General features: G+C 49.0%; 2 protein-coding genes across 2 annotated transcripts in view; both read right to left on the bottom strand.

Moving 5' to 3' along the window:
• IL27RA (interleukin 27 receptor subunit alpha) overlaps positions 1-5,966 on the bottom strand; it is a 21,704-nt gene extending 15,738 nt beyond the window's left edge. Inside the window, exons 1-2 of the mRNA XM_025367265.1 lie at positions 5,740-5,966; positions 5,226-5,343 (exon numbers count right to left, since the gene is read on the bottom strand). Coding sequence (XP_025223050.1) covers positions 5,226-5,343; positions 5,740-5,839 — 218 coding nt within the window. The 5' untranslated portion in view covers positions 5,840-5,966. The remainder of the gene's footprint in view (positions 1-5,225; positions 5,344-5,739) is intronic.
• Positions 5,967-6,175: 209 nt separating this feature from the next.
• On the bottom strand, positions 6,176-10,321 carry RLN3 (relaxin 3). The gene is made up of 2 exons (XM_025367267.1): positions 10,057-10,321; positions 6,176-7,004 (listed from the first exon to the last, which is right to left on the bottom strand). The coding sequence occupies exons 1-2, from the start codon at positions 10,319-10,321 to the stop codon at positions 6,766-6,768; spliced, it is 504 nt and encodes a 167-aa protein (XP_025223052.1). The 3' UTR covers positions 6,176-6,765.
• Positions 10,322-17,994: the final 7,673 nt, after the last annotated feature.

Here is a 17,994-nt window from a genome sequence, read left to right as displayed (position 1 = left end):
AAAAAAAAAAAAAAAAAAAAAAAAAAAAAAAAAAAAAGAGTTTGAGATCAGCCTGGCCAATATGGTGAAACTCAGCTCTATAAAAATACAAAAATTAGCCAGATGTGGAGATGCGCACCTGTAATCTCAGCTACTTGGGAGGCTGAGGCAGGAGAATCGGTTGGACCCTGGAGGCGGAGGTTGCAGTGAGCTGAGATCGCGCCACTGTACTCCAGTCTGGGCGACAGAGCGAGATTCTGTCTCAAAAAAAAAAAAAAAAAAAAGGGAAAGCCTGTCATTTGTAACAACGTAGATGGAAATATGGAGAACAATATGTTACATGAAATAAGACACGGAAAGACAAACACCACATGTTTTCATTGATACATGGAATATAAAACATTTGAACTCCTCCTAGAGGCAGAGTAAACTGGTGACTACAGAGGCTGGGACAGAAAATCATGGTCAAAGAATACAAAATTACAGGCTGGGCATAATGGCACCTGTAATTCCAGCATTTTGGGAGGGCAAGGTGGGAGGATCGCTTGAGCCCAAGAGTTCAAGACTAGCTTACGCAACAGAGCAAGACTCTGTCTCTACCAAACAAATTATTTATTTATTTACTTTAAAAATTATTCTTTTTTTTTTTTTGAGATGGAGTCTCACTGTGTCACCCAGGCTGGAGTGCAGTGGCGCGATCTCGGCTCACTGCGAGCTCCGCCTCCCGGGTTTACGCCATTCTCCTGCCTCAGCCTCCGAGTAGCTGGGACTACAGGCGCCCGCCACCACGTCCGGCTAGTTTTTTGTATTTTTAGTAAAGACGGGGTTTCACCATGTTAGCCAGGATGGTCTCGATCTCCTGACCTCGTGATCCACCCGCCTCGGCCTCCCAAAGTGCTGGGATTACAGGGTTGAGCCACCGCGCCCGGCCGAAAATTATTCTTACTTTTTTCCCTTCTCTTCCTCTTCTTCTTCTTCTTATTCTTTGTTTTTCTTTCTTTCTTTCTTTTTTTTAATAGAGATGGTGTCACTATGTTGCTCAGGCTGGCCTCCAACTCCTGGGCTCAAACTATCCTCCCGCCTCAGCCTCCCAAAGTGCTGGGATTACATACGTGAGCTACCACTACAAAAAATTTTTAAAAATGAATGGCACATTCCTGTGTTCCAATTACTGGGGAGGCCGAGGAGGGAAAACAGCTCGAGCTAGGAGTTTGAGGTTGCAGTGAGCTATGATCGCACCACTGCCCTCTATCCTGGGTGACAGAGCAAGACCTCTTCCCAAAATAAATAAAATCAATACATAAATCAATAAAACTAAAATAAAAATAGAAAAGAAGGAACTTCTCTGACTCCCCAATCCCTGCACCAATTAAAACTAGGCCCCCCGCCGGGCTCAGTGGCTCATGCCTGTAATCCCAGCACTTCGGGAGGCCCAGGTGGGTGGATCATCTGAAGTGGGGAGTTCAAGACCAGCCTTATCAACATGGAGAAACCCCGTCTCTACTAAAAATACAAAATTAGCCGTGCGTGGTGGCATATGTTTGTAATCCCAGCTACTCAGGAGGCTGAGGCAGGAGAATTGCTGGAACCCGGGAGGCGGAGGTTGCAGGAGAATTGCTGGAACCCGGGAGGCGGAGGTTGCAGTAAGCAGAGATCAAGCCATTGCACTCCAGCCTGGGCAACAAGAGCGAAACTCCATCTCAAAAAAAAAAAACTAGGCCCCCTTCTGGAGGTGAATGGTAACCAGGAAAGCACCATGGGAATGTACTTAATGCCACTGAACTGGACACTTAAAAATGGTTAGGATCGTAGATTTTGGCCAGGCACAGGGACTCACGCCTGTAATCCCAGCACTTTGGGAGGATGAGGGAGGTGGATATCTTGAGCTCAGGAGTTCAAGACCAGCCTGGGCAACATGGTAAAACCCTGTGTCTACTAAAATATATTTAAAAAATTAGCTGGGCATGGTGGTGCATGCCTGTAGTCCCAGCTACTTAGGAGGATGAGGTGGGAGGATCACCTGAGCCTGGAAAGTTGCTGCAGTGAGCTGACTGCACCAGCCTGGGTGACAGGAGTAAGAGACTGTTCCCAAAATAAATTTTAAAAATATCATAAGTTTTATGTTGTGTGATTTTTTTTTTTTTTTTTTTTTTTTAAGACAGTCTCGCTCTGTCGCCCAGGCTGGAGTACAGTGGTGCGATCTCAGCTCACTCCAACCTCTGCCTCCCGAGTTCCAGCGATTCTCCTGCCTCAGACTCCCGAATAGCTGGGACTACAGGCACGTGCCACCAAGTCTGGCTAATTTTTGTATTTTTAGTAGAGACGGGGTTTCACCATGTTGGCCAGTCTGGTCTCCAGCTCCTGACCTCAGGTGATCCGCCTGTCTCGGCCTCCCAAAGTGCTGGGATTACAGGCGTGAGCCACCGTGCAGGGTCTGTTGTGTGTATTTTAATCATTATTATTAAAAAGAAAAAAAAAATCCAGGAGCTCTGTCTCCCATTCTTATCTTTCAATGGCCCTTTTCCTCTTCCCTCACTTAGCCCAATTGGAAATTATGAGTTTCCAGGTACGATTCACCATGAAGAAACACAGGTCTCTTCCTTGGACTGTAGGCAAGGCTTTCTGTCTACCTCTTTCACAGCAGCATCCCCAGCACCACACTGAATAATCTTTTAACATGCTCAGAGAGGTTAAGTGACTTGCCTGATGTCACACAGCAATAAAAACAGCTTCACATTATGAAGCAACTTTCTCCTTGCCAAGCACCTAACTCTTTGAACACTCAGACTCAACCTTCAGAAGTAGGTTCCATTATTACTTCCGTTTTTTATTTTTTATTTTTATTTTTATGTTTCTGAGACAGAGTCTCACTCTGTTGCCAGGCTGGAGTGCAGTGGTGCGATCTTGGCTCACTGCAACCCCCGCTTCCTGGGCTCAAGCGATTCTGCTGCCTCAGCCTCCTGAGTGACTGGGAGTACAGGCATGCACCACTAGACCTGGCTAATTTTGTATTTTTAGTAGAGATGGGGTTTCACCATGTTGGTCAGGCTGGTCTCGAACTCCTGACCTCGTGACCTGCCCGCCGTGGCCTCCCAAAGTGCTGGGATTACAGGGGTGACCTACCGCGCCAGCCATTTTTTTTTTTTTCAAGACGGAGTCTCCCTCTGTAGCCCAGGCTGGAGTGCAGTGGCGTGATCTGGGCTCACTGCAAGCTCCACCTCCCGGGTTCACACCATTCTCCTGCCTCGGCCTCCCTAGTAGCTGGGACTACAGGCGATCGCCACCACACCCGGCTGATTTTTTTTTTTGTATTTTTTAGTAGAGACAGGGTTTCACCGTGTTAGCCAGGATGGTCTCGATCTCCTGACCTCGGGATCCACCCGCCTCAGCCTCCCAAAGTGCCGGGATTACAGGCGTGAGCCACCGCACCCGGCCTGGCCATTTTTTATTTTTAAAAATTTTTTTGAGACAGAGTCTCATTCTGTCACCCAGGCTGGAGTGCAGTGGCACAATCTTAGCTCACTGCAACCTCTGCCTCTTGGGTTCAAGTGATCCTCCCACCTCAGCCTCCCAAGTAGCTGGGATTACTATAGCTGGTCTTGAACTCCTAACCTCAAGTAATCTGCCCACCTCAGCCTCCCAAAGTGCTGGGATTATAGGCGTGAGCCACAGCACCTGGCCTATTTCCCTTTATTTATATTATAGTTTATGTTTTATAACAGAGGGGCTCCCGGCCAGGTGCGGTGGCTCACACCTGTAATCCCAGAAGTTTGGGAGGCTGAGGCAGGTGGATCACCTGATGTCAGGAGTTCAAGACCAGCCTGGTCAACATGGTGAAACTCCCCCCACCTCTACTAAAAATACAAAAATGAGCCAGGCATGGTGGCACATGCCTGTAATCCCAGCTATTTGGGAGGCTGAGGTAGGAGAATCGCTTGAACCCAGGAGGTGAAGGTTACAGTGAGCCAAGATCGCACCATTGCACTCCAGCCTGGGCAACAAGAGCGAAACTCCATCTCAAAAAAAAAAAAAAAAAAAGGCCGGGAGCGTGGCTCAAGCCTGTAGTCCCAGCACTTTGGGAGGCCGAGATGGGCGGATCACGAGGTCAGGAGATCGAGATTATCCTGGCTAACACGGTGAAACCCCGTCTCTACTAAAAAAAAATATAGGCCGGGCGCGGTGGCTCAAGCCTGTAATCCCAGCACTTTGGGAGGCCGAGACGGGCGGATCACGAGGTCAGCAGATCGAGACCATCCTGGCTAACACGGTGAAACCCCGTCTCTACTAAAAAATACAAAAAAACTAGCTGGGCGAGGTGGCGGGCGCCTGTAGTGCCAGCTACTTGGGAGGCTGAGGCAGGAGAATGGCGTAAACCCGGGAGGCGGAGCTTGCAGTGAGCTGAGATCCGGCCACTGCACTCCAGCCTGGGGCGGCAGAGCGAGACTCCGTCTCAAAAAAAACAATACAAAAAACTAGCCGCACGAGGTGGCGGGCACCTGTAGTCCCAGCTACTCGGGAGGCTGAGGCAGGAGAATGGCGTAAACCCGGGAGGCGGAGCTTGTAGTGAGCTGAGATTCGGCCACCGCACTCCAGCCTGGGCGACAGAGCGAGACTCCATCTCAAAAAAAAAAAAAAAGAAAGAAAAGAAAAGAAAAAGAAAAGAAAAGAAAAAGAGACGGGCTCTCTAAAACTCTGAACTCTTGAACTCCTGGGCTCAAGCGATCCTCCCGCCTCAGCTTCCCAAAATGCTGGGATAACAGGTGCAAGCCACCTCTCCTGGCCCTATGATTGCTATTTAACAGAGAAATGTAAAGGAGCCTCAAAGAGGGAAAGTGATTTGCCCAGGGTGACACAGCAGAGAAACGAGGGAAGCTAGAATTGAAGGGCTTCGGAGTGGAGGAGTATTGGGGGAGGGGGGCAGACTCCTGAGACTTTTCTTTTTTCTTTTTTTTTTTAAATTGAAACAGTCTCACTCTGTGCCCCAGGCTGGAGTGCAGTGGCGAGATCTGGGATCACTGCAACCTCCGCCTCCCGGGTTCAAGCGACTCTCATGCCTCAGCCTCCTGAGTATCGGGGACTACAGGCGGGCGCCACCGCCCCCGGGTAACTTTTTTTGTATTTTTAGTATAGACAGGGTTTCACCATGTTGGCCAGGCTTGACTCCTAGAACCTTTCAACCATGGCAGTCTGGGACCTGAGCGGCCACCTCCAAAGCTTGTTTCCCCACGTCACCTCCCTGTACTCACTACTTTTGGCTCTGAAAGTGTAACTCGGAGGGGGCTCCCAGGTCCCCAAGAGGCTCCCACGAGCAGTTCAAGTCGCCCAAGGGTCCAACTCCGTAGCACTGCAGTGGCCCGGCGCTGCCTGGAGAGGGAGTCAGAGGGTCTCAGGAAAGGGGGTCGAATCCCCCCACTTCCGCCTGCACACCCTAGAACTTGGACTTCTGACAATTGCAAGGTGGGGGGCTTAGGGAAATGAGCAGCAGGAAGCCTCCCCAGGCTCCGTGCAAACCCCCCCTTTCCCTGTGCTCGCCACATCCTGTTAACCACCCGGAGAGCTCCCCCACCCCGCCCCGGGGCTCCGGTTCGACCTTGCTGCCGCCCATTCCCCAGTGTCGCCGGGTCCCTGCCCCGGGGGAGCCGAGTGGCGCCTGCACCTCTGCCTTTCGCTCCGCAAACGCGTGGCTTATCCTAGAGCATTGGCGCCTTCGCGGGGAGAGCAGCGGCAGCACCCGGGACACGAGCTCCCTCCAGCACTCACCCTGGGGACGCGTCCGCTGGAAAAGCACCCACAGCAGAGGCAGCAGCGCCAGCTTGGGCAGCGGCCACGGCCAGAAAGGGGCGCCCCTGCCTCCCCGCATGGCGCCCCCAGCGCGTCCCGAGTCCGGCCCAGCCCTGCCGGGCCCGCGCGGCTGCGCTGCTCGGCTCCCAGCTCTGGGTACAGCGCCCGAGGCGGCAACGGGAAGCCGAGCCACCCCTGCAGGCCGCCTCCGCACCTTTCGCTCCGGGTCCCCGCCCCTTCCCCGCGACGGAAAGTCCCCGCTGGGGCTGCTGAGGGGGAGTGGGGAGGCGGCCTGGGGCGTCTGGGGGTGGGGGCCTCCGAGGGAGGGTACCGCGTACCGCGCATCCCTGAAACCTGTCCTACGCCCAACAACCGAGCGCGCGCGCGCACACACACACACACACACACACACACACTCTGCCAGTCTTGGAATTTTTATTACTGGAGTTTGGGAAGATTCTAATGTGCCCAGAGCTCTCCTACGGGGGCCACCTGCCACCTTCTCTGGGGTCCGGTGGACTTGGAACTTTGTCAGGGGAGTTGGAGGAGAGGGGATGGAAAGCAGGGAAAAGGAAGCTTGCGTGCAAAGGCTGGACTAAGACAGAGGCTTAATTTGAGCTGGCCACAGTTTGGACTGGGCAGGGGGCAGGGGTCACTGTGTGGCCTGTCTGGGTAGAATAGGGACCCAGTTGTGGCAGTGCAGTCACAGGCAAACGCATAGTTAGGGTTGGGGAGAGGTCAGAGATCAGGATCGGGGTCCCCACTTGTCCAGGCAGGGGCACAGCTTGCTCAGGGGACAGGGTCATGATAGGCTGGTCAAAGGGCAGGGTTGGATAGGTGGTGTCCGGGGACTGTGCCTGAGCCCACAGTGCCTAGACTCTGTGACTTGCAGACGAAAGAATGAATATGTGAGCCTCGAAAGACACGTGCCCAGCCAGACACTGGTTAAGTGGATGGCAGGACTGGGGCATTGGTACTGGTGCCCACAGCTGCCCAGCCCTCAAACTAGCAAAGGCTACTGATTTCACTTTTGCTACACCCCCATTTGCAGCAGCTGCTGGAAAGGCCAGCCAGGACATCTCGGCTGCCCCGAAGAATCTGGGGGGTTCCTTGCCAGCTGGGTCGCCCCCCATAAAAGGCCTGGGGTGACTTGGTCAGGGCCAGCCACTCGCTGGACCCCATGGCCTCATCCAGCTGGCCTGCCAGACTGTCTCCATCAGCATCTGCATCCGGGAAGGTATCTCCTGCAAAAGATGAACAGAGTTAGTGCTCAGGGCTCAGCTGCCGCTGCACCCACAGTCCTGGCTCCTGGACGGTCTAGCTCTGATCTTGTGACAACAGTTATAGACATAGTTCACATAGTCCAGAGTTTTGATTCCACCCGGTCCTGGGTTCAAATTCTGGCTCTGCCAGAGTAGGTGGGAGAGTAGCTGGGATTACAGGGGTCTGCCACCAGGCCTGGCTGATTTTTGTATTTTTAGTAGAGACAGGGTTCACCATTATTGGCCAGGCTGGTCTCAAACTCCTGGCCTCAAGTGATCTGCCCACCTCAGCCACCCAAAGTGCTGGGATTACGGGAGTGAGCCACTGCACCCAACCCTGTCATTTATTTTCCCTTACTCTTCATTATTAATTGAGGACCTGGTACATTTGGGAGCTGGGCTGACTGAGCATGAATCCAACCCTTCCAAGCTGTAATCGTGAGCAAGTAAATTTACTTATTGGAGCCTCAATGTTCTTTTCTGCAAAGTGGAAAAAAAATAATTACTCCAACCTTCTCAAGTTTTATAAGGAGTAGGGGAGTTAATATCCATTAAAGAAAAAAAAAAGGCCGGGCGCGGTGGCTCAAGCCTGTAATCCCAGCACTTTGGGAGGCCGAGGCGGGCGGATCACGAGGTCAGGAGATCGAGACCATCCTGGCTAACATGGTGAAACCCCGTCTCTACTAAAAATACAAAAAACTAGCCGGGCGTGGTGGCGGGCGCCTGTAGTCCCAGCTACTCGGAGGCTGAGGCAGGAGAATGGCCTGAACCTGGGAGGCGGAGCTTGCAGTGAGCCGAGATCGCGCCACTGCACTCCAGCCTGGGTGACACAGCGCGAGACTCCGTCTCAAAAAAAAAAAACAAAAAAAAACAAAAAACTTAGAACAATGTCTGGGACATGATGAGCACTCAAAAATGATTATTTAGTTCAGGCATGGTGGCTCATACCTGTAATCCCAGAACTTCCAGGAGCCCATGCAGGAGGATCACTAGAACCAGGAGTTCAAGAACAGCCTGGGCAACACAGCACTACCCTGTTTCTACAAATAATAATAAGTTAGTCATGGTAGCATAAGTTAGAAATGGTGGCACAAGCCTGTAGTCCCAGCTACTCAGGAGGCTGAGGCAGGAGAATTGCTTGAGCCCAAGAGGTTGAGGCTGCAGTGAGCTGTGATCATACCACTGCACTCCAGCCTGGGCAACAGGGCAAGATCCTGTCTCTAAAATAATAATAATAATAATAATTTATTGATCACTTACTGTGTGTCAAACAACATTTAAGTGCTTTAGCAGGTTAACTTCTTTATTCTTCTCAGTGACAACCAGTTGAGGTGGGTGCAGTTAGCACCCCTATTTTCCAGAGGAGACCACTGAGGCAGGACTCAGTAAAGAATTTGCACGGCCAGGCATGGTGGCTCATGTCTGTAATCCCAGCATTTGGGAGGCTGAGGTCGGTGGATCACCTGAGGTCAGGAGTTTGAGACCAGCCTGGCCAACATGGTGAAACCCTGTCTCTACTAAAAATAAAAAGATTAGCGGGGTATGGTGGCACGCACCTGTAATCCCACCTACTTGGGAGGCTGAGGCACGAGAATCACTTGAACCCAGGAGATGGAGGTTACAGTAAGCCGAGATTGCACCACTGCACTCCAGCCTGGGCAACAGAATGAGACTCTGTCTCAAAAAAAAAAAAAAAAAAAGCCGGGCACAGTGGCTCATGCCTGGAATCCCAGCACTTTGGGAGGCCAAGGCGGGTGGATCATGAGGTCAGGAAATCGAGACCCTCTTGTCTAACATGGTGAAACCCCATCTCTACTAAAAAAAATACAAAAAATTAGCCGGGCGTGGTTGCAGGTGCCTGCAGTCCCAGCTACTCGGGAGGCTGAGGCAAGAGAATGGCCTGAACCCAGGAGGTGGAGTTTGCAGTGAGCAGAGATCACGCCGCTGCACTCCAGCCTGGGCGACAGAGCGAGACTCTGTCTCACAAAAAAAAAAAAAAGATTAGCACATGAACACACAACTATTACGTTGTAGAGTTACTATCTGAATCCAAGTGGTGTGTCTTCTAGGTCCACGCTCATACCTATCCTCCTTCTCACCAACATGAATATCTATTTCCCAGGCCCCTGCCCCTCATGAAGCTAGGTCTTCTGTTCCCTCCGACTCTCCTGATAGATCCCAGACTGTGCCGCTGCCCTGCTTAGACTCTGCCCTAATCTCTTTTGACTTAATCACACCACTTAATCCTGCAAGGTCCAGGAACTGTGTCTCCCATTTGAAGATAAAGCCACTCAGAGACTCCAATCTCAGCACTTAGGGAGGCTGAAGCAGGAGGATCACGTGAGCCCAGGAGTTCGAGACCAGCCTAGGCAAATAGTGAGACCCTGTTTCTACAGAAAAAAAAAAAAAAAAAATTAAAACTAGCCAGGCGTGGTGTCAGGTGCCTGTGGTCTCAACTACTCTGGAGGCTGAGGCGGGAGGATCGCTTGAGCCTGGGAGGTCAAGGCTGCAGTGAGCAGTGATTGGGCCACTGCCTTCAAGCCTGGGCAATGGAGTGAGACCACATCTCAAAAAAAAAAGACAGAGACGGGAGGAGAAACCAGCTTGCTGGAGAGAGGTCACGCATTAGGTGACAAAATCCGGCTATGTGTATATCACACCCTTCACATTACCTGCTGGAAAGGGTTGGAAACCACTTTGGTGTTGTCTTTGCCAATGGCGCTCTCCCAGCCCCCACCTCCGGAGCATACAAGCAGCAGCTCTGCTTTGCACAGGACACATAGCAGCTGCTCAGAAAAGAGTAACCTGTGCTCGGACTTCCAGCCCCCAGGGATGGCTTGCAACCCCCCATCCCAGCTCTGCAGCTCTGCTAACTCCTGAGCCCTTGTTTCAAGGCTGGGCAGGTGTCCCTGGCTGAATGTGGCAGGGCAAGGACCCTCCTCCTCCAGCAACCTCCTCTCATCTCTGTCCTTAGCTCCTGGGACCCATCCAGCCACCCGTTCCCCTCCTACATCCACTCTCTCCCCAGCCTCACCCATAGTCTCGTGGGCCAGGATGTCCGATCGTCTCCACCGGGATCCCCCGCAGGTGAAGATGACTGCTCGGATGAATTCTCGCCCGCAAAGCTTCACTCCGTAAGGCGCTGCCCGGGCTTCAGTCCCCGGCCACAGCTCCCCGGTCAGCACCCACGCCGCCAGGAGCAGCAGCAGCAGCGTGTACCTGGCCATGCTGGACAGAGATGCCTCGGAGGAGCGAGTGGGCCAGTGTCTCCACTGCCTCTTGGCCCCCCATTTATACATCGTGGCTCCCCCACACTCTGCCTGAAGAAAGCTGAGTGCCTCCCTTATCTTCTCCAGCAGAGGGGAGACAGGCGCGGTCCCAGCAACCCGACCTTTCTCATGTCCCCAATGAAGTGATAACCTTTCGCTAGGGACAGGGTGACGTGGCCCAGCTCATTGTCATCATCGACAGAGAGGCGAGAAGGTCTCCATCCTGCAGAGACCAGAAATGAATAATCCCAACAGGCAGGGCAAGAGGACGCAACCAGACCCCCACAACGTTAGGGTCCTGGACCTCTTCAAAGATAATAATAACAATGAATGCCCGTGCAGTATGCGCTATGGGGCCAGGCACACTGCTCTAAGCATTTTATTTGTTTATTTATTTATTTATTTTTATTTTATTTTTTGAGATGGAGTCTCGCTCTGTCACCCAGGCTGGAGTGCAGTGGCGCGATCTCGGCTCACTGCAAGCTCCACCTCCTGGGTTCATGCCACTCTCCTGCCTCAGCCTCCCAAGTAGGTGGGACTACAGGCACCCACCACCACACCCGGCTAATTTTTTGTATTTTTAGTACAGATGGGGTTTCACCGTGTTAGCCAGGATGGTCTCTATCTCCTGACCCCGTGATCCGCCTGCCTCGGCCTCCCAAAGTGTTGGGATTACAGGCGTGAGCCATCACGCCTAGCCGAAACCACACTTTTAGGAGCATGGGGTTATCAATTCAGGACTAAGACGATTCCCATATTACAAATGAGGAAACGGAGACACAGAAGGGTGTCCTGAGGCAGCAGATGCTAACACTTTTGACACCAGAAACCGGTTTCATGGAAGACAATTTTTCCATGGATGGAGTGTTGGGGGGATGGTTTCGGGATGACTCAAGCGTATCACGTTTGTTGTTGTTGTTGTTTGTTTGTTTGTTTTGAGATGAAGTCTTCCTCAGTCACCAGGCTGGAGTGCAATGGTGTAATCTCAGCTTACTGCAACTTCTGCCTCCCAGGTTCAAGTGATTCTCCTGCCTCAGCTTCCTGAGTAGCTGAGACTACAGGCACGCACCACCACACCCAACTGATTTTTTTTTTTTTTTTTCCGGAGACAGAGTCTCGCTCTGTCGCCTAGGATGGAGTGCAGTGGCGCGATCTCTGCTCACTGCAAGCTCTGCCTCCCGGGTTCATGCCATTCTCCTGCCTCAGCCTCCCGAGCAGCTGGGACTACAGGCACCCGCCAACACACCCGGCCAACATGGAGAAACCCTGTCTCTACTAAAAATACAAAAAAAGCCAGGCGTGGTGGCGCATGCCTGTAATCCCAGTTACTCGGGAGTCTGAGGCAGGAGAATCACTGGAACCCAGGAGGCACAGTCTGCAGTGAGCCAAGATTGAGCCACTGTGTGCCAGTGTGGGCGACAGAGTGAGACTCTGTCTCAAAAAATAATAATCATCATAATAATAATCAAATAAAAATTATATATATATATATATACATATTGAGAGGCTGGCAATGGTGGCTCACGCCTGTAATTCCAGAACTTTGAGCACCCAAGGCAGGAGTATCGCTTGAGCCCAAGAGTTCCAGACCAGCCTGGGCAACATGGTAAAACCCCACCTCTACAAATAATTTAAAAATTAGCCGGGTGTGGTGGCACACGTCTGTCGTCCCAGCTACTCAGGAGGCTGAGGTGGGAGCATCACTTCTGCTTAAATGTTCAAGGCTGCCATGAGCTGAGATTGCATCACTGCACTCCAGCCTGTACAACCGAGCAAAACCTTGTCTCAAAAAAAAAAAAAAAAAAAAAATTGAGGCCGGGCACGGTGGCTCATGCCTGTAATCCCAGCATTTTGGGAGGCCAAGGCAGGCGGATCACTTGAGTTCAGGAGTTTGAGACCAGCCTGTCCACTGTGGTGTAAAATCCAGTCTCTAACAAAAATACAAAAATTAGCTAGGCATGGTAGCACATGACTGTAGTCCCAGCTACTTCGGAAGCTGAGGCAGGAGAATTGCTTGAACCCGGGAGGTGGAGGTTGCAGTGAACCGATATTGCGCCACTGTACTCCAGCCTGGGTGACAGAGACTCTGTTTTCAAAAATTAATAAAATAAAATAAACAATTTTAATACTGTATACATATAATGTTCATAACAGTATTATTCACAAGAGCCAAAAGGTGGAAGCAATCCAAATGTCCACCCACAGATGAAAAAACACAACATGTTCCATCCATACAATAGAACATTATTGAGACATAGAAAGGAAGGAGGGGCCGGGTGCGGTGGCTCAAGCCTGTAATCCCAGCACTTTGGGAGGCCGAGATGGGCGGATCACGAGGTCAGGAGATCGAGACCATCCTGGCGAACACAGTGAAACCCCGTCTCTACTAAAAAATACAAAAAATAGCCGGGCGAGATGGCGGGCGCCTGTAGTCCCAGCTACTCGGGAGGCTGAGGCCGGAGAATGGCATGAACCCGGGAGGCGGAGCTTGCAGTGAGCTGAGATCCGGCCACTGCACTCCAGCCTGGGCTACAGAGCGAGACTCCGTCTCAAAAAAAAAAAAAAAAAAAAAAAAAAGAAAGGAAGGAGGCCGGGCACCGTGGCTCACACCTGTAATCCCAGCACTTTGGGAGGCAGAGGCGGGTGGATCACTTGAGGCCAGGAGTTCGAGACCAGTCTGGCCAACACGGTGAAACCCCATCTCTACCAAAAAATACACAAATTAGCCAGGTGTGGTGGCGCATACCTGTAGTCCCAGCTACTCGGGAGGCTGAGGCACGAGAATCGCTTGAACTCAGGAGGCAGATGTTGCAATGACCCGAGATTGCGCCACTGAACTTCGGCCTGGAGGACAGAACAAGACTCTGTCTCAAAAATAAATAAATAAATTAAATAAATAAATAAGAGGAAGCACTGCTCCATGCCATGATGTGGAAGAACCTCGAAAACATAATGCTGAGTGAGAGAAGCCAGGCACAAAAGGATACATAGTGCATGACTCTACTTATATGAAATGCCCAGACCAGGCAAATCCAGAGACAAAAGGTACATTACTGGTTGCCAGGGGCTGGGGAGATAGGGAACGGGGAGCCACTGCTTACTGGGTATGAGACTTCTTAGGAGTGATGAAAATGTTTTGGCACTAGAGATGACGGTTGCACAACACTGTGAATGTACTAAATGCTATTGAATTGTGCAATTTAACATGTTTGATTCTATGTTATGTCAATTTCTTTTCTTTTTTTTTTTTGTTTTCAAGATGGAGTCTCACTCTGTCACCCAGGCTGGCGTGCAGTGGTACAATCTAACTCGGCTCACTACAACCTCCGCCTCCCAGGTTCAGTCGATGCTCCCGCCTCAGCCTCGCGAGTAGCTGGGATTACAGGCATCTGCTACCATGCCTGGCTAAATTTTGCATTTTTAGTAGAGATGGGGTTTCACCATGTTGGCCAGGCTGGTCTCCAACTCCTGACCTCAAGTGGTCCACCCGCCTCAGCCTCCCAAAGTGCTGGGATTACAAGTATGAACCACTATGCCCGGTCTTTTCTTTTTTAAAGAGAAGAGGGCCGGGCGTGGTGGCTCACGCCTGTAATCCTAGCACTTTGGGAGGCTGAGGCAGGCGGATCACAAGGTCAGAAGATCGAGACCATTCTGGCTAACATGGTGAAACCCCGTCTCTACTAAAATTACAAAAAAAGTAGCCGGGCGCGGTGGCGGGCCTGTAGTCCCAGCTACTTGGGAGGCTGAGGCAGGAGAATGGCGTGAACCCGGGAGGCGGAGCTTGCAGTGAGCGGAGATCGCACCCCTGCACTCCACCCTGGGCGACAGAGCGAGACTCTGTCTCAAACAAAAAAAAAAAGAAGAGAGATGAGGCCTCACTACGTTGCCCAGGCTGATCTGGAACTCCTGAACTCAAGTGATCCTCCCCCTTTGGCCTCCCAAAGTGCTGGAACTACAGGTGTGAGCCACCAGCCACAGCTATGTTAATGTTAATTTCACCTCGACTTTAAAACACAGCAAAAACAAGGGCTCTGGTAAGGGGGGCAAGCCTGGCTTCAAATTCCACCTCTGCCTCTTTCCTGCTGTGTGACCTTGGCCAAGTCACTTAACCTCTCTGTGGCTTGGTTTCCTCACTTGCAAAATGGGAAAGATTTAATGAGTGAGTCAAATTTTTACAACAATCTCCAGCATGAAGTAAGTGCTGTTTAAATGTTATTTCTACTGGACATGTTCCCTTTGGATTAGAACTTCATCTCTTTGTCCTTTTCTCTGTCACAAACTCCTGGCCCCAGTTGCCTGCTGTGGATGTCATGGGCCAAGGACAACATTCTGGAGGCAGAGGTCACCTCTGATTGTACTGCTTCTAAAGGGCTGATGAATAATACTCTCTTCCCCTCTGCCTCTTCTCCAGGAACCTCCTGTAGGGAGGTACCCTCTTGCCCTTCGCTCCTGCGCCCCCAGTGCCTGGCCTGGGGACTGGGGAGAATAAGCATTCAGGAAATATCTGCTGCTTGCCTGCCTGACTTAACTGATGGGCCTCAAACCAGAAGTCTTTTTTTTTTTTTGACACAGGGTCTCACTCTGTCGCTCAGACTGGAGTGCAACAGAGTGATCTCGGCTCACTGCAGCCTCTGTCTCTAGGGTTCAAGATATTCATGTGCCTCAGCCTCCCGAGTAGCTAGGATTGCAGGTGTGGGTCACCATATCTGGTTAATTTTTGTATTTTTAGTAGAGACGGGATTTTGCTATGTTGGCCAGGCTGGCCTCGAACTCTTGACCTCAAGTGATCTGCCCACCTCAGCCTCCCAAAGTGCTGGCGTGAGCCGCTGCACCCAGCCCAGAAGCCTCTTTTGTGTCTCACATAGAATCAGAGTTTTGGGGGCAACATAGCTAGGTTCAAATCTCTGTTTCTGTGTGTCCTTGGGTAAGACCCCATACCTCTCTGAGTTCACTGTGAAGATGGAGATGATAAGTATACCTGCTTCACAAGGCTCTGGGGACTTTGGTGAAATTCTACAGAGTCGTAAGCATTCTGTACAGCACTCAGTCGGTGTAGTGTGTAAATGATGATCTGCAGAAATCTATGTCCACATCCTAAACACCAGGATCTATAAATGTGATCTTACTAGAAAAATGTCTTTGAAGTCAAGCGCGGTGGCTCACGCCTGTAATCCCAGCACTTTAGGAGGCTGAGGCGGGTGGATCACCAGGTCAGGATATCGAGACCATCCTGGCTAACACGGCAAAAACCCATCTCTACTAAAAATACAAAAAAAAAATTAGCCGGATGTGGTGGCGGGCGCCTGTGGTCCCAGCTACTCTGGAGGCTGAGGCAGGAGAATGGCGTGAACCCGGGAGGCGGAGCTTGCAGTGAGTGGAGATGCGCCACTGCACTCCAGCCTGGGCGACAGAGTGAGACTCCGTCTCAAAAAAAAAAAAAAAGCCGGGCGCGGTGGCTCAAGCCTGTAATCCCAGCACTTTGGGAGGCCGAGATGGGCGGATCACAAGGTCAGGAGATCAAGACCATCCTGGCTAACACGGTGAAACCCCGTCTCTACTAAAAAATACAAAAAACTAGCTGGGCGAGTTGGCGGGTGCCTATAGTCCCAGCTACTTGGGAGGCTGAGGCAGGAGAATGGCATAAACCCGGGAGGCGGAGCTTGCAGTGAGCTAAGATCTGGCCACTGCACTCCAGCCTGGGTGACAGAGCGAGACTCCATCTCAAAAAAAAAAAAAAAAAAAAAAAAAAAAAAAAAAAAGAGTTGAAGTGAAGACACAGATGAAAGAGGAAACTTCATATGAAGACAGAGGCAGAAATTGGGTTAATGCCATTGAGGAAGCCAAGGAAGGCCTGGAGCCCCCAGAAGCTGGAAGAGGCAAGGAGAGATCCTCGCTAGAGCCCTCAGAGGGGGAGCGACCCTGTGACACCTGTGTTTCAGACTCCTGACCTCCAGAACTGCAAGGGAATAAATGATCATTGGTGTAAGCCACCTGGTTTGTGGACATTGGTTACAGCAGCTGCAGTGAAATGAATATAGTCAGAACGGCAAATGGCATCTGCTAGGAATATGGGTGTCATGATGATTTTGTGCACTATAAAAATGCAACCCAATTTTACCAATTCTAAATAAAGCCCCTATTTCCAAACTTTATATATATATATATTTATAAATTTATAAAATGATTGGCCAGGCGCGGTGGCTCAAGTCTGTAATCCCAGCACTTTGGGAGGCCGAGACGGGCGGATCACGAGGTCAGGAGATCGAGACCATCCTGGCTAATACGGTGAAACCCCATCTTTAGTAAAAATACAAAAAACTAGTCGGGCGAAGTGGCGGGCGCCTGTAGTCCCAGCTACTCGGGAGGCTGAGGCAGGAGAATGGCATAAACCCGGGAGGCGGAGCTTGCAGTGAGCTGAGATCCGGCCACTGCACTCCAGCCTGGGCGACAGAGCGAGACTCCGTCTCAAAAAAAAAAAATAAAAATAAAAAATAAAATTATTATAATATATATTTATAAATTATAATATAATGTATTATATATTATATTATATTAAGATGAGCTCATCCTGGATTATCTGGGTGGGCCCTAAATCCAATTATGGGTGTCCTTTTAAAAAAGCAAGCTTCGAAGACACAGACTGTGTATATATGTAATATATATAATATATTATATAATTACATGTCAGATATATAATATACTATATATAATAAATTATAAATATAAATTATATATAATTTATAATAAATTAGAATATATATAATTTATTACATATTATATATAGTTTATATAATATAGTATATATACTATAGTATATATTTTATATTATATATAATTTTATATTATGTATTAGAAATAATTTTATATTATATTATAGATAATATATTATATATAATTATATATTATATTATATTATATATTTATATATTATATCCTATATTGTACTATATTATATTATATATTATAATGTATTATAATATGCAATATAAATGTTATATAATGTATAATATAGCTATATATTTCTTGACTATCTCTGGGGATATGTTAAAAAACAAAAAATATATATCTAATATATACATTATATATTATGTTACATATATAAAATATAAATATATAGCATAATGTAACATAATTTTAGACTATATTATTATATTTATATAATATAAACATAGCACATATAAATATAGCCTAGGACATAATGTAACATTTTTATACTATATTAATATATTGTATACAGATGTATATGTATGTGTAAATTAATTAATATATTTTATATTAATAGAATATGATTAATTAACATAACATATTAATATAATATAAATTAATATATTTTATATATAAATATATATTATATATTATATATAGTTTATCTATTTATATATTATATTATATAATATAATATATAATATATATTATATTATATATAATATATAATATTTTATCTATATATATTTTATATATATATAGAGAGAGATGGAGTCTCACTCTTTTGCCCAGGCTGGAATGCAGTGGCACCATCTCAGTGCACTGCAACCTCCGCCTCCTGGATTCAAGTGATTCTCCTGCCTCAGCCTCCTGAGTAGCTGAAACTACAGGCAACCGCCACCCCTCCCGGCTAATTTTTATATTTTTATTAGAGATAGCATTTCACCATGTTGGCCACGGTGGTCTCAAACTTCTGGCCTCAAGTGATCTGCCTTCCT

This window comes from Theropithecus gelada, chromosome 19 (assembly GCF_003255815.1).
Source record: "Theropithecus gelada isolate Dixy chromosome 19, Tgel_1.0, whole genome shotgun sequence".
Taxonomy (NCBI): domain Eukaryota; kingdom Metazoa; phylum Chordata; class Mammalia; order Primates; family Cercopithecidae; genus Theropithecus; species Theropithecus gelada.
This window is presented reverse-complemented; position numbering and strand designations above follow the sequence as displayed.